This window comes from Salvia hispanica, chromosome 4 (genome assembly GCF_023119035.1).
Source record: "Salvia hispanica cultivar TCC Black 2014 chromosome 4, UniMelb_Shisp_WGS_1.0, whole genome shotgun sequence".
Classification (NCBI taxonomy): Eukaryota; Viridiplantae; Streptophyta; class Magnoliopsida; order Lamiales; family Lamiaceae; genus Salvia; species Salvia hispanica.
In genome coordinates, this window is record NC_062968.1 from 54338926 (window position 1) to 54360932 (window position 22007).

At 36.0% G+C, this 22007-nt stretch overlaps 4 protein-coding genes and 1 pseudogene across 8 annotated transcripts; 2 read left to right on the top strand and 3 right to left on the bottom strand.

Moving 5' to 3' along the window:
* Window positions 1-315: 315 nt before the first annotated feature.
* On the bottom strand, window positions 316-1846 carry LOC125218965 (probable aspartic proteinase GIP2). The gene has a single exon (XM_048120793.1). It carries the CDS (start codon window positions 1747-1749, stop codon window positions 547-549), a length of 1203 nt encoding a protein of 400 aa, XP_047976750.1. The 5' UTR covers window positions 1750-1846; the 3' UTR covers window positions 316-546.
* A 2307-nt stretch (window positions 1847-4153) lies between these two features.
* Window positions 4154-6656, bottom strand: LOC125221406 (annotated as a pseudogene).
* Window positions 6657-11208: 4552 nt separating this feature from the next.
* On the top strand, window positions 11209-12451 carry LOC125221407 (protein ALP1-like). The gene is made up of 3 exons (XM_048123524.1): window positions 11209-11493; window positions 11564-11789; window positions 11868-12451. The coding sequence occupies exons 1-3, from the start codon at window positions 11209-11211 to the stop codon at window positions 12332-12334; spliced, it is 978 nt and encodes a 325-aa protein (XP_047979481.1). The 3' UTR covers window positions 12335-12451.
* A 944-nt stretch (window positions 12452-13395) lies between these two features.
* Window positions 13396-15491, bottom strand: LOC125217528. 2 transcript variants are annotated; one of them, XM_048119047.1, is made up of 4 exons: window positions 15391-15491; window positions 14846-14934; window positions 14398-14750; window positions 13396-14268 (listed from the first exon to the last, which is right to left on the bottom strand). In XM_048119047.1, the coding sequence occupies exons 2-4, from the start codon at window positions 14892-14894 to the stop codon at window positions 13576-13578; spliced, it is 1095 nt and encodes a 364-aa protein (XP_047975004.1). In that variant the 5' UTR covers window positions 14895-14934; window positions 15391-15491; the 3' UTR covers window positions 13396-13575. The 2 variants fall into 2 exon arrangements, with proteins under 2 accessions (XP_047975004.1, XP_047975005.1); XM_048119048.1 differs by having other exon boundaries at window positions 15387-15491.
* Window positions 15492-18089: 2598 nt separating this feature from the next.
* LOC125219924 (dual specificity protein phosphatase 1-like) lies at window positions 18090-20777 on the top strand. 4 transcript variants are annotated; one of them, XM_048122018.1, is made up of 6 exons: window positions 18090-18219; window positions 18794-18943; window positions 19013-19148; window positions 19432-19552; window positions 20185-20330; window positions 20409-20777. In XM_048122018.1, exons 2-6 carry the CDS (start codon window positions 18842-18844, stop codon window positions 20426-20428), a joined length of 525 nt encoding a protein of 174 aa, XP_047977975.1. In that variant the 5' UTR covers window positions 18090-18219; window positions 18794-18841; the 3' UTR covers window positions 20429-20777. The 4 variants fall into 4 exon arrangements, with proteins under 4 accessions (XP_047977975.1, XP_047977974.1, XP_047977973.1 ...); XM_048122017.1 differs by having other exon boundaries at window positions 20429-20777; XM_048122016.1 differs by having other exon boundaries at window positions 18199-18334; window positions 20426-20777.
* Window positions 20778-22007: the final 1230 nt, after the last annotated feature.

Genomic DNA, 22007 nt, shown 5'->3' on the forward strand with positions numbered 1-22007 from the left:
CATAATATAACTTTTCACCTTTAAAAATGACTCATGCTTCTTGAATATCACATTTAAACAAAAGGAGCCTTCTAACTGCTCCTTATCATTCACCAACTTGGTAGGTCGACGACGGCGTTAGAAGGCATAAAGAGTGCGATGGGATCGATCAACTAACATTAATCCCCGACTCCGCTTGAATCTGCCATTGGTTTTTGTATCTTAACATCATCTTCTGTGTACTATATTTAGGATCATTATCTTTTACTATTTCTTGACACATTTAATGTCAAATAATGACATAATTCACATACTTGTGATTATGATCCCATTTCATATAACAAAATTCTAGATCTCCCTATCCATTAATAGACATAATTTCATCTACTCCACAACTCTTAATGGAGTAGTAGTTATCATACTACATCAAGAATGCTTGTTACATCACACAAAAGAAGGAAACCTATAAATGTAAAATAGAAAACCTCACAAGATTAGAACTACAATCCCACAACTATACTAATCGAGAATTAAACCAAAAATGAGTTCCCTCTCCTAAACAAAGCATCAAAAAATCTCCCTATCCATAGAAGATGCTTCAAAATCAGAGCACTTCTTCTCTCCCTTCAACAAGGAAGCAAATCCAAGCATGGAGTTTCCCAAGTTGAACTCAAGCAGATGATCCTCAATCTGATAGCCACCAACAACAATTGACTCCCTAGGATTCGGACCACCATCCAAGAATCCCAAACACATCACTTCATCATTCACCACCACCATTGAATTCTCCCCATGAATCCTCCACTTCACCAACTCACTTTGCAGAACAAGATCAACAATCGGAACATTCTCCATATGTGATAAACCAAAACACACTTCAAATGGAGCCACGGGTGGCACTAAACTCAGATTCATGGAGATTGCAGCACTAACATAGGACTCAACAAATGCAGCATAAATCTTGCTCTCAAATGTAGTGTAAGGAGCAATGGTACTAATCTTGGCACCAAGAATCCCTTTTTGCAGCAAAGGGAGTTTCTTGCCAGAAACCTTGATTGAACTGACATCAATGTAATAAAAGCCTTCACCTTTCTTGGAGATTAGAGGTGTGAACAACATTGAGCTTGAGATTTGGGGGCTCCCACCGAGGAAGACCGCACCTTTTTGAGGGGACAGACACACTGAGAATCTCCTCTCAAAGAATCCAAAAGTAGTGGAGAATTGTGATGGGAGTGAGATTCTTGAGTCTCCCAACCCTAGCATGCCTCTAGCACCATGAGCCAAGCCCTTGAGCAGCAAGTTTGGAGAGGATAAAAACAAGAATTTCTCAGTCTTGGCAAATGAAGAAGGCCCAATCCCATCCCAGAACTCCATAGCTAACACATCCTCAGTCAGATCTCCAGATGTGGAAGTTCTTGAAATTGAATTCTCTGCCAGCAAGGTACAACCTTTGGAGTTGTACTCTGCTCCACCGCCTTTAATTGACTTAGCCATGGAGCACTTGAGCGAGCAGGGCTGGTGAGACTGGGAAGCTGATTTGAGCTCGGAGGCCATCCAAAGAGAAGGGCCGTTTAGGTCAAGCACGAGATTGGCTGAATCGAGATTTTCTCCCATGGAAAGATGAGCTACGTATTGAAGAGTTGAGGGATCTTTGGAAACGGGAAAGATTGCAGCTTTTGGCAAGGTGGGAGTGTGGGGAAGGGAGGTGGCTTTCGAAATGAGTAGAATGAGAGGAAGCAGAAGAAGCAAGAATTGAGCAGAGCAAGCCATGTCTGTGTTGTGTGTGAGAGAGAGAGAAAGAGAGAAAGAGAGAGAGGTCTGAATATCAGTTTGATTGTGGCGAAAGGCCGCAGTTCAGGTCTTGAGATTAAAGTTAACTGTCATTTTTTTTATGTGTATATCAGTATATGTATAGTACATTAATATTATACGAATTAAATTACGAAAATTCATGAATTATTCTGGTAAAGAAAAGAAGTGGGACATTTGCGATATTTTCCATGAATTTAGTGGCTAGACTACTACCATCACGGTTTTCACATGTGTATGTCATGTTAATTTGTTAACGCTTATTGTGAGATATATAATTACTCCACTTCAAAAGAAGTGTAAGTAGTATAATACTCTGAAATGAATATTCAGAAGTACTATAAATATTGGAGCATTACTTGACTTAATTAGTTCTTAATATTGACTTACTTTGAAGGTCTTTGAATACTAGTAATCTGATTAAATAAACTTATGTCTGGAGCCTGCAATTGAAATAAAAATTACTACTAATAAAAGAGGGCTACGGTAAGTGAGACAAATAAATTGGGGTAGTAGTTATTTTATTTGAATTATTAAGTGTTTGCAGCCCATCACAGATAAGCCACGTTGATTAAATGAGTTGATAATATATTTTTTATTTTTAAATGTGGGAGTGGGGAAAAAGGGGAATTGGCTATTATTTTTAAACGAGAGCATATACTTGGAATCATGTTAATATTTGAAAGAAGATATGCTCAAGAATAATAGCATATCCAATTATCCAATTCTTTTATCTGGGCCATCACATCAGCACACCATATCATCCATGAAACACCTATCTTTGATATCTGGATTTCGATTTCATTGCTTTTCATTTTCATTTTCATTTTCATTTCGATTTCAATTTCGATTTCGATTTAAAATGATTTAATACGGAGTATTTTATTATATTATATACTATAATTTATATTTAATTTTAACTTATAAATCTTATCCCATCTGACATAATTAATTTCAAATAATGTTGAATTAATTCAATTTCGAACGACTTGGATAAAGACCATGTAAAATTATATTTCATTTTAAAAAGAATTTTTTATATCGATTATCAAGTTTAATTCATTAAATGATTGAAAAAATTAAGTGAGTTGCACTTCATTGAGTATCGAATATAGCCGATCAGGTGTTGGAATACTTGGTACCCAAGTATTTATTTTTTCAATAACTACATCCGTCATGTCTCCCTAATTATGTCGAAAATAGCGGGTATTCGAATTCCAATAGATTGATTCTTCCTACCGGTCTTCTTATTCTTCACATATAGCCTTACTAGATTTCATCTTTCTCGTTCATTTAGGGCTTTGGATTTCCCCGGAGCATCAATGTTTTTTCTTCGGACTCTTCTCTTGCTAGGTTTCGATTTGTTGCAAATGATTTTGCACAACAGCTTCAACACACTTCCTCGTTGCTTCGGACTGTACAAATAATTTCCCTAAATTTGTTCTCTATTAATATACTCCTACAAGTATAAAGATGAAAGATATCCACTAGTTTGTGCAAACATTTTTGGATACGCGACTTCCTAAGTTTATGTGGCTTGGAGATTATTAGTACTAGTATGAGTTTGAAGATGAAAGCATCAAATTAATGAATTGACAACAATTTTTTGTCAAATTAGAATTTGATTCTTATTCTATTTTTAAAATTTTGTATGAATTTGTGCAAATGGTTTTTGTGGTTTATTCCAGTTTCATGCTTTTATGTTTTTAAATTTGTGGCATGGACGCAAAAAATATGATAGAATTCCGAAAATCAATGTGAAAAGGAAGATGATGAATAGAGCGGCTCAATTTGTAAAACCTAGAGAGAATAAATGAATAGATGAATATATTTGAGGAAAATAAATACTTTCAGAGACAGGAAAAAAGATATGTGCTGACGTAGATCAAGGAAAGAGACACTCAGCAAATGGCCGACGTGGGAATGAGGCGCTCTCACAGACGCTTAAATTGGTTGTGCAGCATATCTTTTCTCTACATATAATATAGGTTGACATAAATTAATGGCATTGGAATTGGCAGACAATTGGTTTGGTCATCACACATTATTAGATAAAGCTCGTGTCGGGTCGAAGTAGAACAATATTTGGGGGACAGAGGAGTAGTTTCTAATTCAACCTCTAAGTTTGGTAGTCAGCTAAATCAAGAAGCACCTGTTAATCAAGAAGCGATTTGCTTCACCTTACACAAAATGTGTTGAATAGGTAAACTTGAAGTGCACATTTTGTAATTACTCCTTAATTAATCTGCATATTCTTTACTGTCTAAAATGTTTGTTATGAATAAAACATAAGATTAAAAGACTTTCACTAATTATATAATCTCATGCTCATATAATTTGATTACCAATACGATAACCAATACAATTATTGAATGAAGTTTGAAATGAATGATATGAGAATACACTGCTGGTAAGCATTCTGAGAGAAACTTACCTCTGAATTTTCAATGACGACGTTCTTACCAATTTGAGCATTCTTGTCAATGATGCATTCTCTGCAAATGGAGAAATGTGAGAATGAAATAATGTGAAAGAATTTTTGAGGATTTACTCATAAATCAAACTGTCTGTACTTGATTCTTGTATTCTCTCCAATTCCTACAGGTACTTTTCCCGTTGATAAAGCATAGGCAATCTCTGAATCAGTTTCGTAGAAGTCAGCCCCGAGCATCACTGTATCCTGCAATAACCACCAAGCTTAGCAAACACTTTATGTGGACAAAATTACCGAACTCTGAAACAGGTAAGATCTAACCTGTAGATGGCAATTGGAGTTTATTCGTGAACGGATACCAACAACACTGTGCTCGACTAAGCAACTTGTCAAGAAACTACCATGTGAAACTATAGAATCAACAATCTGCAAAACAAAAATAGATGTTGATACAGAGTAGAATCTCCTTGGAGTGGCTTTTGAAAGTGGTGTGGTGTGCAATTTTAAGACTCCCGGTCATGCAAAAAGTGTGAAACCTTGCTGTCATCTATCTTTGATGGTGGCAAGTTTCTTCTAGATGTGTAGATTGGCTTTGTAGCATCATAGAAGCTGAATCTTGGTGGCTGAATTGACAAAACATTGCAAGAGAAAAACATCAATATTAAGTTATACATCGTTCATCCATGTCGATCATCTACGAGAGCTTAAGTGATGATGACATCTTTATAGAGAAAAACTTTGCACTTCAGGAAACTTACATGTTCTGTAAGGGCTAGGTTTGCTTCAAAAAAGGAACGTATTGTCCCGATATCTTCCCAGTAGTCGTTAAATAGATAAGCCTGCAGACACATGTAATGGTGAAATTGTATTCTTGAAGTACTAATTGTGTGTTAGTGAAGGAATCTTTAGAGGACCTGAATATGGAACTCTTTAGCTGATGCAGGGATTATTTCTGAACCAAAGTCATTCGCAGTTGGGAAACACTGTCTTAAGAAACGGAACAGCAGACAGCACTAAACTAAGCCTTGACATATTTGATAACACAGATAATTGTATTCAAGTGAGTTTTATCCTTACCTTAAAAGAATGAGAAGTATGTCCTTAAAGACATAAACTCCCATTGAAGCTATATAAGGCTTCTTCTCCGCCTCTTCTTGCGAGAGTCCAAGAACTGTTGTGTCTACTGCCTGAAATTTACCACTGTAATTGCTTCCATCCATAACTTAGAAAAGGACAAAGTATATGTAACTAAAATTACCATTCCTTTCAACTCATTTCCCCTCGGTTTTTCACTGAATGAAAGGACTCTTCCTTTATTGTCAATCTTCATCAAACCAAAATCTGAGGCACACCTATCATGAAAAGAGTTGAATTTCATGAAATACTTGTATTTGTGCACAAGAAAACACCAAAGTCGACAGTTACTGATGTGGACTTATATCTGTGTAAACAAATGCAAAATGCAAGGATGCTTGGCCATGGAAATCGATTACTTCTGAAACTGAAACATGCTAACAGGAACGTAATGCTTAGCATCTACTTATAGTTAGCTTGAAAACTGTTAGTAAGTGTAACGTTGCGGAAAAAATGTTATACCTTTCATCGATAGGTAAACACGATAAAGTAATATCTGCCCAACTCTGGCGGTAGACTGCAAAAAACACCATCTTATGCCATGTTAATGCTTGAAATAATATTGACGTTGCGCTACATGTTTTTACTTTAGTTTACCTGAACAAAGTCCATGTAGTCCATCCTGTACAAGTGATCACCAGATAGAATGAGAACATCTTCGATATCTTTACTTCTTGGATCCTGCAGTGCATTGAATTCTTCATATAAATACCATACATTTTGCAGGTATGTTGAATGGAGCTGGTCATCTTTCCATCCGAAACAAACTCTAGATACATAATCGTCAAGAAGCATACTCGTACCTCAAAAAGCCAGTGGAATTGCCTCCACAGCATCTGCAGTGCCTTGAAACCAACTTTTACCTGCCTGTCCTGGAGTTTGAGTGGCAGCTAAAACCTGGCATAGTAAGTCACTCATCAAAATTTTCAGAAAAAAACACTACAAATACAAATAATGATTATGGGGAATACATAATTATAATATCTGAAAAAGTAATGAGGAGCTATTTTTACCAGAGTAGGACTATATTTAGAAGTGCATGGTGTGGGTAACGTATTTGCCAAACCCTATACATACACATAGCAAAAATGATGAATTAATATATGAATATACGTCTTAACAATATGTACTAGATTATATAACAAAGTAAAATGAAATGTGTACTAGATTATATAACAAAGTAAAATGAAATAAGAAGACTACATACATGATATGATACCACACCAAAGAATAGGCTTTCTCTGACATCAGCGCCCAGAAAATGCTCTCTGGTGAGCCAAATAAAATTAATCAACGACATAGTTTACAATTTTATACTCTAATAAATTAATATTGATAATTGGGTAATTAGTTTAGATAGTCTTTACCCGTGTATAAAAATCCCCGAATCCGATACGCATTTCACCCTAGTTGTATTCTAAAACAAGGCTTGAAACCTATCACAATGTAAAATTGTGGCTAGTCCACCTGCCGAAGTGCCAAACAATAATGCCTATAGAGAAAATATAAACTAATACGATCAAATAGAAATTAGAATTTATTTAATCCAAAAGTTACTATAATTTAATAATACGTACATTTTTAGCATTTCCCATTCCGATTCGCAGCAACTCATCCAATCATCGCATCGTAAATTCGTAGACCTCTATAAGTCAGGTTGTCCTTCTGCGAAATGTTTTAGAAATCGACAAAATTAGTGAAGTGATGTAGCTATCGGTATGGTACAATTTTAGGGCTAAACTGGACAAGTCAGCCTACTTGTTCGTGACTAAAGACGTCAAATTGTCCAATCCGGTTTTTAAAAGAGTGCAAGTTAAATTAGTTAACTAATTGTTCTTATTGGACATACGGAAGAAATTTAAAAACTTACTGGGTCCACGTCCTCAATATCGGACATGAAGGATGAGTGTATCATAAGCGTGTGTAGTGGTTTCAATGTGTATTTAGATACAAAGGGGAAGTAGAATTATACTTAAGGAGACGGAGACGAGTTCACAGCTGGCGATGTTGTATAAATAGGCGGAAGTGAGGGTTCCAAAAAGTTTTTTCTTTATATTTATCTTCTTCAATTTTTTTATAATTTTCAAAATATATCAATATTTCTTCCTAAAATTTCACCGTAGCAGAGTATATTGTCGAGTGTTATGAGCTGAAGGGGCTGAAAAATCTGGAAATTGGAGAGTTGTAGGAAAAAAATGGATGTCACAACTCGCACTTCGAAGAAGACGACGGTTGTAATAGTATGGGAAATTTACCGGACATAGCCTACAGTGAACGATTTAAGGCACACACAGAGAGAGAGAGAGTTGTAAATTGCATTAATTCATTAAATAATTAAATGTAAAACTGTTTCAACTAAATTTTTTATACTAGTTCCTAATTCAACCTCTAAGTCGGTTAGTCAGCTAAACCGTCAAACCACATCTTCCAGCTGGTTGTGATCCTCTCTTTTGCATCCTTTGCATGCATAGTCAGATACGCGTGCGTGTAATTCACGTGCCACACTTTTTCCCCAAAAGTAGCTTCATTGACAGTGATAGTACAGTTTTTTGGCAAATTGTTGAGCATATCCGTTTCCTGAAATCCGCTCCGATCATAGTACGAATCGCCCACTGCACGTGCTATCGTCTGAAAAATACAAGTAAAATTAAATTAGTAGTGTGTGACCAAACAAATTGTGTCTAAGAGATTAAAATGTTAGATACTTAAATAGTTTCACTTACTTTGTTAGCATGTACATTGCCAATCAACGAAGAGCATGTTAAACCCCGTGTGTCTTCCATGTGGCCATGTCGATAGCAACTATGCACAAAATAGCCTCTCCTTGAAGAGCTATCCGTGATTGTCCTTTTCAGTGTCCTTTTAAAAGAGTGCAAGTTAAATTAGTTAACTAATTTTTCTTATTGGACATACGGAAGAAATTTAAAAACTTACTGGGTCCACGTGCGGACATGAAGGATGAGCCGTCACAGTAGAAGATCTTGAACACGTGCTAATTGTAGAAATCTGAATACATACATACAACATTAAAGTTACTATAAACTTGAAACCAAAGAAGTCAAACTGCGATTTGAGACAAATTTAGATATACATATAATATAGATCGACATGAATAGCCTTTAGTGATTTTTTCCGATTTTTGAAAGTTTAGTATATATAACTCTGGATTAACTATAGGCCATTAGATGACTCAAATCAAATGGCTTTTAATTTGGTATTAGTTATTTCACTAAAATAGTTAATAATTGATCATGCACACCTATATATGTATATATATACTTGGATTCAAGGTCGAGTTATTATCAAGCATCCCATTGAAGAAATAGGTGCCATTAGCCAACGATATCAGCCTAGCACTACTTCCAATAGGACGTGTGGATCTATCGAGGCAACCACCCGTGCTCCCACACCACGCGCCACCCTTTGAAACTCGTAATAGTTAGTCTTATTATCATAAAGCCAAAAATAATACACTAGCACTTATGAACTCAACAACATTAAAAATTAATGATAAAGCCATGAGCAACTGATAAAATCTATGTAATTTTAAAATATAGATAAAAATCCAATTACGAACTCAAGCTCAATATATAAATTGTGAACTATTTTTAATTCTCATACTGTGCAGATCAAATGATTGATATTACACATATATGTGTACATTCAAATTAAGTGATACAAGTTTTCATTCAATTGAATCTATCTATCCATGACATTTCACAAAAAAATTCGAGGAAGTTGTTCAAATTTATATACCTCTAGAATCACGTGCCAGTTGTCGACGCCTTCCCCAACCCGGGGCTGTAGGCATAGGCCGGAGGTGTGCCGTCTAGACAGACTATTCAAAAAGAAATTGAATAGTTAGCTAAAGGAATAATGAATTACTAGTACATATATATGTACGTACCCGCTCCCTTGGAAATGGCCGTCTCTAGAACAAATATCGTGACGTTGTGGGCTCCTTCGATTCCGACCGCAACCAAAAATAATGTAATCAGCAGTAGCAAGCTAGCCATGACTTCTGCACAATGATTAAAAAAAATTGAAGTGTGTTTATGATGTTGTTTTTATAGATAATAGTAGAATTTAGTCACCACACTTACTACTCATAAGATAAATCACAAAAAAGATACGGAACAATTTTTTTTAACAATTCCAAGAAAATCATACATCTTCCCTACATCATTCTTTATACCATATCTCAAGTTCATAATCATCCAACACTAAAAGGATACTGGAATAAAATTAACAAAATCACTTTCACTATTCACAACAGATTACTATCACACACAGACACAAAGGGGAAGTATAATTATACTTACGGAGACGGAGACGAGTTCGGCGATGCTGTGTAAGTAGGCGGAAGCAGTGGGCGCACGCAGTGAGATTGCTTGTATGAGATTGCTTCGTGTTAGATGGTGATTTCAAGCGGCTATCGATGGTGACGCCGTCGGCGAATGGCGATGCCCACAACTTTGAAAAAAATGAATGCCTACGGTTCATTACCTTGAGTTTTCGGCGATGTCTCGTGCAATTGAGGCCTCGACGCCATTGACGGTCACGGAATTGAAGGTTTCTTCTGTGGAGGCGAGATGGGATTAAAATTACGCGCAGCGCTAGGGTTTCTCTACCAATATCCCTTTAGGGGGCGTTTGATTGCCCTGATAGCCCTAGATATGACCCCAGATATAGGCGTTATCTTGTTTTTGATTGCCCCGATATACATATCCAAAGATCCGGTATACAACCACCAACCCGGTTTCATTTAAGATACCTCCACACCAAAACTGTATAACCCTGCCCAGGCGGAAGCCTCCGATATCACCATATCTTGGAGATCCAGTTTGTGGAATTCTTACGCCTTTGTCTAAAACACCCTTCTTCATCACAGAAAATCTGATCGGCTACATTATTCGACGGGATTAGCAAGTTGTCTGCATTCTACACAATTTTTGTTCGTCGCCAAAGCTTATTGGTATCTCATGACCGTCGCCGATTGAAGGTTAGCCGCATGCGTAATTCTCTTTTGTTTTGAATGATGTTTTTTTCCGGTGGATTAATCAAGCCGTCAATTAATTAGCAGGTCCGGCAATCAGGGTAGCTTCAATATTCTTCGGGAATATCGTTCAAGCTTTAGATCTCCATGGATAACCCAGATAATTCTCGTGAGGTAACCAATATTAATCCCAATTTAATTTAAAATAGTTCAACTTAATTCCGACTAATTGGCCGCCTTGGTGACTTTCTATGTGTTTTGCTGAATTTAATTAAATCAATCTACATTTTGCGGCTGTGTGTATAAATTTGTATAAATTTGAGTATTCACTGGACGCACAGATTATCTAAGTTTCTACATCAATGTGTGATTTTTTTGTTTATTTTAAATGCTATCTTTAATCCAAAAGTGCACTGAAATTTCCAAAACTCTTCGACATTCCTTGATGGACTGATTTCTGATAAGTTCATATCTTTGGGATTCTAGTATTTGCTTGCCTAAATGTTGTGTTATGTGGAATTTATTAATGAATACTCTTTCAATAACTGTTGCTACATTGTCTTTATGATTAAATTGTCTTTCTGACCCTCAAATATATCATTGGATTTATCAGGGTGATGGTATGCAAAATGAAATGACAACCGTCTTGATTTTGTTAGAGGAGATTATACGTAACTATCAAATAAACATGATCCTCATCTCTTTTATGATCACCTTGCTTTCCCCGCAAACCCGAAAGCGTAAGCGTTGGGACAGACTAGGTCAGTCAACTGTGTTAGATTCAATACCTGCCCATATACGTAATTTGGATAGGCTAGTTCGTGTTACAGATAGGGCATGTGTGGATAATTTAAGAATGGATAGGAACACTTTTGGGCGGCTGTGTCATATTCTCCGTGACCGTGTAGGATTAATTGATCAGAGGGTGACAGTGGAAGAACAAGTTGCCATGTTCTTATGTGTGCTTGCCCACCACAAAAAGGTTCCTATAGTTGGTTATAATTTCATGAGATCCTCCCAGACCGTTTCTCGATACATACACATTGTGCTCCGCGGTGTGCTCACGCTTCACAACCTTTTTTTGGTGAAGCCCGTGCCTATAGATGATGCATGTTCTGACCGACGTTGGTCTTGGTTCAAGGTATATTAACTTTTATGTACCCATTGTTGAATTGTAAATATACTTGACTAGTTTTGTATTGTTTGTATAGGGTTGTCTAGGCGCATTAGACGGAACGTACATCAATGTATATGTCCCGACAGCAGACACGCCCCGATACCGTAACAGAAAAGGTCACATCACAACCAACACTCTAGCTGTGTGTGATCCACAGCTTCGTTTCATTTACCTCCTACCTGGATGGGAAGGGTCTGCTGGTGATTCAAGGATTTTACGGGATGCAATAACCAGACCATTAGGTCTCAAAGTGCCTAAAGGTGAACTACATACGATTCTCTTCAAAATTCTAATGACTTCATTAAACAATTTCTTCACATATTTGAAATCTTTTATAGGTTGCTACTACCTCTGCGACAATGCGTACCCAAACGCAGAAGGTTTTTTGACACCATATAAGAGCGTGCCTTACCATCTAAAAGAATGGGGCATCGGAAGACAGGCACCACAAACGCCGCAGGAATTGTTCAACTTACGACACACGAAGGCACGGAATGTCATCGAAAGATCGTTTGCCGTCTTGAAGATGCGCTGGGGGATTCTTAGATCTGCAAGCTTCTACCCCATAGATGTTCAAACTGGTCTGATTATTGCATGTTTTCTACTTCACAACTACATACGCAAAGAAATGGCGATTGACCCGGTCGAGGCAGAGTTGGAGAACGAGGCTGACATTGAAGACGATAGCGACAACGAACACATTGTGGGTGGTGATCATATCAGTAGCGTCGAGCCTTCGGCATCATGGACCAAGAAACGGGATGATATGGCAAACGCCATGTGGGCCGAACGATATCATGTGTAATTTTTGTTTTTCCTCTGGTTGCTTTGAACTGAGCTTCACAACTTTTGCAATTTTCCCCTTACTCGGAGTCTTTCAATTCGGATTTGTACTTTACCTTCCATACGGTTTCATGATTCATTTGGGTTTAATGGTGAATGGTTTATTTATAAATCATCCTCAGGTTCCCAAATTTTGATTGATGTTTCTTTATATTTGGAAACAAGAGCATGAACAATATTGATTAGAATAGTTTTAAATGATGAAAGGTGTATTTATTAATCATCCCCGGGTTGCCAATTTTGAATGGTTTTAATTTATATTTGAACCAAATAGCTGGAAAAATTAGCATGGTTTATAATGATGAATCGTTGAGATATTAATCAACCCCTGGTTGCAAAAAATTTCATACGAGATGAAAGAGAGCAGAGCAGAGCATTCTAACTACTTATTATCCATTTCTAAAACAATATGCAACACATCAAACTACCGTTTTGGACTCTATATTTCTGTTTTATGCGCTATGCATTATTCGTAAGTATTATTCTTAAATTTGCAACCTTTAATTCTATAATATATTAGCTTCTTGTGGGTATGGAATGTAGGGTGCAATTTAAATAATTTAATACCAAGTACGGGTGCGAAAATGTGTTAAAATAAAATCATTTGTGACCCTAAGTAACAATTCTTGATTATAGTTTATGAATAAATAAAAGGAAAGGATTGCGAACGGAAGATTAGTATAAACAATGCTATTTGTGATTATAAATTATTAGTAATTGAGTTTGGAATAGTGCTTTGAATATGAACGACGTAAATTATGCAACGTTTTTGAACTCCAATGCAAAAATTCATATTGTGCATCAGATAAATAATGGAGTAACATGTAGTGGTGCTCGACATAATTTAATGAATATTTTATGACCACAAACTAAGATTAGTGATAATTACACATACAAAAAAAAGAGTTCTAGATCAAATGGAATGTGGGTAAGATATGGAGCATGTCATACAAAAAAAAGGAGTTCTAGATCAACGTCAAAGCGTTCGAGTAATAGGAGAATCCACGATAAAAAAATTAAGAGTTGCAGGGAAGCATATACAATCTCCATATGTAAATGCATCCACAACTCAATAAGTCCTAACATGTCAAATTAGTTGACTCAATTCAAATAGATTGAGTTCGAACAGTCCAAAAAGCAGAGCTACTAACTTAAGTTTGACAAAACATAACCACAACAACAATGTTGGTGTGCCTTTGATTGTTATATCATGCGATCAGTCTCCAATAGATCGAACACAAAAGCCGCCCGTGCAGTCTCCGGCAATCCTCGAAAGAGGTCCATGAGTTCGGGTTCTTTCACCAGCTGCTTCGACACATAGAACTGCAATTTCAGAGATAGGCCTGGAATACCTTTTAGTTGCTCGAACACTTCGGACCTCTTGGTGCTAAGATCGAACTCATACCCAATCCTTGATGAAATCTCTTTTAGTCGCTCGTTTGTGTCGCTATGTATCTGACCCATGAGACTTAGGATTCCATCCATCTTGTCGTCTACTTTGCGCTTCTTCACAACCTTCTTTACCATCTTCTTCCCTGCCCCTGATCCAGACCCAGTTACAGCGTCTCCAGAAGTTACTGGGACCCCCCCTGCCCCAACTCCTGCACCAGAACCAGCCCCAGGCACACCGCCCTCGGTAACGGACTGACTCTCGTCCATCATCTCAGGTAGGACCCCAGTCGGGAAGACCTCATCTGGAAACAAGTCCTCTACTGTCATGTGTTGGGATATACCATCCTCGCCTGGCAACTCATCCTTATTACCGTAGATTTGGCCAACAGCAGCACCAACGTCAACTCCCCGTTCTCCATCGGCACGATCTATTCCAAATATCTCCTTCCAGTCCTCAAATTGAGGCCACAATTTGTTCCTCATGTATTTCGCATGTCTGTCTTTCTAGTGGAAACAATTCACAACAATCTATCAAGATTCAACAACCAAAACGCTTGGCAATGATACAATATGCAAGATTAATTCAATTGGTTAAATGCAATCCTACTATGATGGCAGAGAAAAACAACGAACCTTCACGAATTGCATCCACTGCTCATCATCGCATTCAATTTCATATGTGCCGTCAGAATTAAACCCAATACCGCTGTGATTCAGCATCATCTTCAGTGAACCATAGTGCATCTTCCAAGTTGTTATCTTTGAGTAGATGTGTGGGTGTGGCAATATATTTGTATTTGGAAACTCACGCTTAATGGCCTCCCTCGCCCGAACTAGATAACCATTACGGAATCCATTATCGGATTTCCAACCGTTCGCTGCCAACTCCTTTAGCGTTGCCATTAGGATTTCTTCCTCCCGAACCGACCAGATACGCCTTGACCTTTCCCCTTTGACGTGTTGGTTTGAGGCCAAGTCGTTGCTACCTATCCAAGTGGACAAACCAAATATGTTCACATCAAATGACATTGAATTTTACCCTTATTCAGTGATCAAATAGTGTAAAGTAATACAAGATTACCCTCTGGGCTACCATCTTCATCACTTAATCCCATTTGTGTGGAGGCCATATCATCCAAGATTGTTGAGCTTTTTTTTTTATCACAGATGCTGCACAACCAAATTTTCAAGTAATTTGAATCACCACATACACATTATCCTTCCACTTCCAGCATATACAATACCAAACAATATCATAATGCATTACAAAACGGGCAAACCATATACTCAACACTTTCCACAAATCAGAGAGGGGAACACACCTTCGGGCCAGATCAATTTCACCCTTCAAATAATAACAAACGGCTGAACAAATTGAGTTCACTAACGACATAACACAAATCAACCATGTACACAACAGATGGGAGTTCAATACAACATCTTGTCCCACCACATTCAACATTCAATTAACAAATGGCGTAGATAATTGTTAACCTAGACACAAAACGGCATACATAAAAGCAAACCTACCCACAACTCGAGCATACAAAACAAATTCTGGGCCGAACAAAACAATCCTTCGATTATTACGGAAACGATAATAAAACTACAACAACACTTACACACCGTCGCGAAATTGCTTGTTGGTTACTAGGTAATGGCAAAGTTCCGCTTTAATTTCACTCCACAGCCATCCTCAGCGCATATATGATGTATTGGCGCGCGAATTTGGGCGAATTTGGGTTTGGGAGCCATTTTTTATTTTCGCAGGGTATAAGGTAGGGTTGGGAGGGTTAACATCGTCATTATTTTCAGGATAAAAATGACATTCCGTTTTCATATCGTAAGTTTGTGTGAGGTCAATCAAATCAAGTACTATAAGAAGTCTAATGAAGCTTATCAGGGCAACCAAAAATCAAAGTGAGATATGACTATATCATCATTATCATGAAAAATCATATAGGATTACCCTATCACACAAAGCCCAATCAGGGCAATCAAACAAGCCCTTACTATGTTATTAACTTGTTTATTCAATATATTGATAGGTTTAATTACATGTTTCGTACAAAATATTTTATTTTTATTTCAATTTAGTAAAGAATGTTAAGTTTATCTATTCCATACCGAAAGTTACATTAGTGTTTTAAATTAATACATTCTGTTAAATATTTTAAACATCGTTAGTTAGTTTATAATTTGTCCAATTTATCATCATAATAAAAGAAGGGTTATTAGCCTGTTAAATACACGAATTTTTAATATTTTCTGATTTTTCCTCTGAACTTTATTTTTTTTATGTAAATACACGAACTTTGTACTTTTTTGATTTGTCACCAAAATTAAAAATCAAAACTTATGTGGCAAATTGAAGCCTACGTGACATTCAAAACGACGTCATTTTTATTTTAAATTACTAAAATCAAAACGACGGATAGTTTTGAATGCCACGTAGGTTTCAATTTGACACATAAGTTTTGATTTTTAATTTTGGGGAAAAATCAGAAAAGTACAAAGTTCATGTATTTACATTCAAAAAGCAAAGTTCTGAGGAAAAACCAGAAAATATTGAAAGTTCGTGTATTTATAGGCTAATAACCCATAAAAGAATAATTAGAAATTTATTACAATTTATCACACTAAAAAAATAACAGTCAATATCAATTCTTCCAGCAAATGATCTTGGTTTAAAAAAAAGTTATGTCAATATACTCTATTTTTTTATTGTATTATTTATAGAACCCAATATAAAATAAGTCCATATTTCATCTTTAAAAAATGGCTAATTTGAGTTTCAAACAATCAATAAGTCAATATTTAATTTTTACAAAAAAGATTCAATATTTGTATCTCCATTGTTACATGAGAAAGCTTCGACAATAAAATGCAACGCTAATTTGATGGTGAAGAGTCGTGATTTTTTTTCTATGTGTTTTTCATTTTTTGTGAGTAATAAAAATAATTATGTTTGAAATAATTAATGAAAAGTTTTAATTAGAACTTTTTGTACAAATTTGAAATATTGATGAAACTTTTTGTATGTGTAATGTAATTGGATGTAACGGTGTTAGTAAGGACTTAACGGGATGTATTATTTTGGAACACTAAGTAAACCTTTTGTACGAAACATGTAACTTAATACTTTTTTGTACTAAATTGAAGCAAAGGTAAAATATTTTGTATAAAAACATGTAATTACCCTACTTAGTGTAAGTATTAAGTTAATAAGTTTTGTATAAATAATAAGAGTAACAATTTTGGGCTTATGAATGTCTGCATTTGTTGGCCTGCTCAGAATTATGAAAATATTGTAATTGGCTTATTCTATTTTTAAAATTTTGTATGAATTTGTGTAAATGGTTTTTGTGGTTTATTCCAGTTTCATGCTTTTATGGTTTTTTAATTTGTTGCATGGATGCAAAAAATATGAGAGAATTCCAAAAATCAATGTGAAAAGGAAGATGATGAATAGAACGGCTCAATTTGTAAAACCTAGAGAGAATAAAATAGATGAATATATTTGAGGAAAATAGATACTTTGAGAGACAGAAAAGAGAAAAAAGGAAAAAAGATATGTGCTGAAGTAGATCAAGGAAAGAGACACTCAGCAAATGGGCGACGTGGGAATAAGGCGCTCTCACAGATGCTTAAATTGGTTGCGCAGCATATCTTTTCTCATATGGAGTACTTCAAAATATATGATTGAGTTCTTTTAAACATTACATTTATAAAAATATACTACTATTTATTAAATTAAGTGTTGAGAAAATAAAGTAAGATAGAGAGTAAAATAAGAGTGATTAGATATTTTATTTTTAGTTAAAAATGAAAATCAATCACTGGGAACCAAAACGCTCCAAAATTCATAATCGAAAGTGAACCTGATGTGTATGAGTTTGTTTAATGACAGAGAAGTTAATGGTTAATGCTAAAAGTTTTGAGTTTGAGATCAATTTCACTATTCTGAATACTCTCTCCGTCATGGATAATTCGGGTCACTTTAATCGGGCACTGGTTTTAAGAATTGTAATGAAAAGTGGGTTGAAAATGTTAGTGGAATGTGGGTCCTACCTTTATATATTAGTTTTATAATAAAATGTGAGTAAAAATGAGTTAGTGGAATATGAGTTCAACTACCAAAAATGGTAAAAATGAAATGAGATAAATTATGTGGGACGAACCGAAATGGAAAATTGGGATGAATTATCCGGGACGGAGGGAGTATATGTGTTTCATAGCTCAAAATTGGGCCTGAGTTCCAAGTGCAATTAAAATAAATCAAAGAATGAGTCAAGTGTTGAATTATTATAACAAAATTAAATTAATGTAAAATTGAGGCAGTTCAGTCTAAACAACTGCTTCACAGTTCACATCACTGCGGAAGAAGGAAGGAAGGAAGGAAGAAGACATCTTTTTTCTCATACGAAATTCCCATCATTTCCTTCCATTCAAAGGGTACGTGATCCGCTCTCAACTCCCATCTTTTAATCTCCACTGTTCCTTGCGTCAGTGATTCGAATTCTTCTTTAAATTGGACTATTTCTGCCCCCTTTTCTTTGAGGGTTCAAATGTAAGGAAAACCAATTCTGCCCTTTTCCTCTCTGTGCGCGATCTCCTTCCTCTGATTTCCGAATTGGGCTGTTTGTAGGTTGATAACACTGTTTGATTATTTTGTGATAACACTCTGTTTTGTTGCTGTTGCCCTTAATATGCATTCAAACCCCAAATTCTCATCACATTTACGCTTATATATGTGTGTGTGCATATAGCTTTGTTGTGTCATTGTTTAATTACTTAAGCATTAGCTTTATTAGCTCATAATTTGATTAAACACATTTGTGCAAATCACTACATCTAATGATTGTAATCTGTTTCGTTGGAATTTTGTTTCTGTAACGAGATAGAGTCTTTTCGGATTGAATTTTGAAAAGGAAGGAATAAGGAGTAGACGATCCTTCGTGTGTAGAAGGAGGTTGAGTTTTGGATGGAATATGATATGGAGTAATCTTTAATCTCTGATGCAACACAGGTTCATCTCGGAAGGCGACTAAAGTACTGCAGAAATTCCTTATTAGCAATGGCTGGTGAGGCATATAAGGAACATGTTGCAGGGCTATTGAAAGTCATCCGAGCTTCGAAAATTGTCAAAGAGGACAACATTCCTTGCCTAATTGAAGATGTATTGACGTCTGAGATTGTTTAGTGATGTTTTGTTTCCAACTAGTCTGATTGTTTTTCTCTCGTGCAGGGCCTTTTTTTAGGATCTCTTGGAGCTGCCAATAATAAGACTGCTCTGAAAGCATTGAACGTCACACACATTTTGACTGTCGCCCATTCGCTGATCCCTTCTCACCCTAACGATTTTGTTTACAAAATTATCCAAGGCAGGTTTTCCAAGATGATTTTGCGCTTTTCATTTTTCACTGCTTGGTTTATTTTGAAATCAACTGTGTTGTGTGATTGTGAATCTGTGGATCTGCTATCACAGTGGAGAGAACTTTGATGCTATGACTGTTAATCTGGATATTACAAACATAAAATCACTCCTTTTATTTCAAGGCATTTGCACTACATTTTTTTATTATGTTAAATCAATATGCCCAGGTTGTTGCGTGTAAGGTACTCGACTCGAGGAATTAACCAAAATTTCATTTTGATTTGGAACAGTTCGGGACACAGAAGATGTCAAACTATCTCAGTACTTCGACGAGTGTTTTGCATTTATAGATGAAGCTAAGGCGTCAGGAGGTGGTGTACTGGTTCACTGCTTTCTTGGACGATCAAGAAGGTATCTTTTTGGATTTCTAGTTGACAGAAGTGTCTCTTAATAAATGAGCTGATCCGTTAATGAAAATTTGGATTTTGAAGTTTTAAAGGTAATTGCATTAATTTGCTATTTTTTCTGATATGAAACTAATTACTATCATATACCTGTTGAGATCCATTTCATGTCTCCACTCTTTCATGACCAAATATCTAATAAATAAATTCCTGAACTTGTCGATGTTATAGTGCCGTCAGTGCCAGAATAAGCAATGTTGTTAATTACATATGCCAAAACTTGTTTAAAGCCCTTGTGTATTAGCTGTTCAAATCTGTTACTTGTGCATGCTGAAGCAGACCCTAGTTGTTGAGCTATAGAAAATTTCGATACGCTCTGTGGTATAGATTATTCTAAACCATGGCATCATCGAACATAATCATGGTACTATACAGGGTGGCTTGCTTTAGACTCTCAGGAAAGCATCTTAGGTACCTTTCGATAAAACAAAATCTCCAATGCTGGTTACAACATCTTAAGTTTGTTACGACCAGCAACGTTGGCATCTATTTGCTTAATCATAACATTAAAGGATAGGGCAGTTTATCTCCTTGTGTTTGTTTGTTGTTCTGAATTTGATTTATTGATGTACAATGCAGCGTTACCATCATTATTGCTTATCTTATGTTTAAACACGGCATGAGCTTATCCGAAGCTGTGGAGCACGTGAGGGTGAAAAGACCAACGATGTGTCCCAACCAAGGATTCATTTCACAACTCGAGGAGTATGCGAAATTTCTTCAAGGTGATCTCTCCTCTCATTTAGTACTGATAGATATTTAACCCAATGTTTAGACATCTTTTCCCACGGCACAACTTTCAGCATTTCCATTTGTCCAGTAGATGCAAAAAACAAAGACAGAGCAGCACACGAGCCTGAAAAGTCGGGTAGCTCAGTATAGTTACAAAGACACCTCCAATGGCTACCGATGTATATACACAGAAGCATTCTTATCGCTCCTTGTTGTCTCTGTTTCCGAAGCAGCAGTAAACTATAGACATCAAGGCTCGTTCATTTCTCTCTTTGGAGTGAATAAGGACACATTTTTCCACATGGATTACAATGGACCAAACTCATTCTGTCTGAAGCAGCTCAAATTAGTTGAGCTAATCAAATCATGCCTGTGTTTAGAATTTTAGATTCTGTAATAACTGTTTTTGCTCTATTTATTTCAAATCAAAGTTACCAACAGATTATGCTGTTGTTTTTATTTGGGTGCTGAAATGAAAGTCATAGGTTGCATTGTCTTATTTCGGATCTTATTATGCCTTAATTATCTTCAAAAAGTGTTCAATTTATCTTTGCATTTCAAATATGGCCAACCAAACCATCCTTTATAGTTTTATACTAAAACCTTAGCCTCCATCCAAAATCTATTACTCCCTCTATCAATAAACGTCCCATTTTGCTATTTTTGTCCGTCCACCAATAAATGTCCCATTTGCATTTTACTACTTTTGATAATGAGCCCTACATTCTATTAACTTTATCTCGCATTTCATTATAAAACTAATATACTCACCTCACTATCCTCTTTTTACCCACTTTTTACTATATCATGTCAAATATGGACTTGTAATCGTGAACATAGGAAGTATATTAGTATTATTTTTTTTGGTTCATCCATAAAAATTACTCATACTACTGTTTCTATTTCTATTTTTGATAATACGACCAACCACTATTTTTCTCTTCCTCCTACTTTATTTCCGTCTCTCATGTTTATTTAATTTCAACTTCAACTTTCCAATTTTACATTGGCAATGGATGAAAAGAGTATACAAAAATACGATCTATATTCAACCATTTTATCAAACTCCTTACACATGGTTTGCTACTATAAATAATTAGTATTTAAAAATCCACCTAGCTAGTAATCAAACTAGTACCCAAATTATTAAAATAGTACTATATATAATCTGATGAAGCTAGGTCGAGTATGAAAAGTCTTTTGATGTCTTAGGTTTTGCCACATCCAATATAGAGAGATGACAATGAATGAATGTAGCTAGGTTTTGGTGTAGAGCGTGGCATGCATGAGAGCACTCATCTTTCATGACTAAACATCCATAGTTTAATCATACCCTCTCCCCTTCTTTATTTTATCTCACGCGTACAACGTAATTATCCCAACTTCATAAACGTGATGTATAATACTACCTACACACGTACATTCACATAACATACTACTCCTACTACACAATTAAAACACACAAGTAAAAGAGTAAAATCTCTATAAATTAACCTCACGAGAGTGTAACACATCGCATTTATTGACCAACCCTAGTTGCCAATACCTAAACACATTCCCACCTACACACGACGTCGTACCTATTTAATTTAGCTACATCTTTCTTCAATTCCTCCTCTATAAATACCCTTAACTTAAACCACATTTTCCAACACACACTCAAAACAAAA

Excerpts from the sequence above, each read along its gene's own strand:
- LOC125218965 (XM_048120793.1), bottom strand. The coding sequence starts at position 1,749 with ATGGCTTGCTCTGCTCAATTCTTGCTTCTTCTGCTTCCTCTCATTCTA.
- LOC125221407 (XM_048123524.1), top strand. The coding sequence starts at position 11,209 with ATGGATAGGAACACTTTTGGGCGGCTGTGTCATATTCTCCGTGACCGT. Across the intron at positions 11,494-11,563 it reads GACGTTGGTCTTGGTTCAAG|GGTTGTCTAGGCGCATTAGA; the intron begins GTATATTAACTT and ends TTGTTTGTATAG. Across the intron at positions 11,790-11,867 it reads AGGTCTCAAAGTGCCTAAAG|GTTGCTACTACCTCTGCGAC; the intron begins GTGAACTACATA and ends AATCTTTTATAG.
- LOC125217528 (XM_048119047.1), bottom strand. The coding sequence starts at position 14,894 with ATGGCCTCCACACAAATGGGATTAAGTGATGAAGATGGTAGCCCAGAG. Across the intron at positions 14,751-14,845 it reads TGAAGATGGTAGCCCAGAGG|GTAGCAACGACTTGGCCTCA; the intron begins GTAATCTTGTAT and ends CCACTTGGATAG. Across the intron at positions 14,269-14,397 it reads AGTGGATGCAATTCGTGAAG|AAAGACAGACATGCGAAATA; the intron begins GTTCGTTGTTTT and ends TGTTTCCACTAG.
- LOC125219924 (XM_048122016.1), top strand. The coding sequence starts at position 18,842 with ATGGCTGGTGAGGCATATAAGGAACATGTTGCAGGGCTATTGAAAGTC. Across the intron at positions 18,944-19,012 it reads TTCCTTGCCTAATTGAAGAT|GGCCTTTTTTTAGGATCTCT; the intron begins GTATTGACGTCT and ends TCTCTCGTGCAG. Across the intron at positions 19,149-19,431 it reads TGTTTACAAAATTATCCAAG|TTCGGGACACAGAAGATGTC; the intron begins GCAGGTTTTCCA and ends GATTTGGAACAG.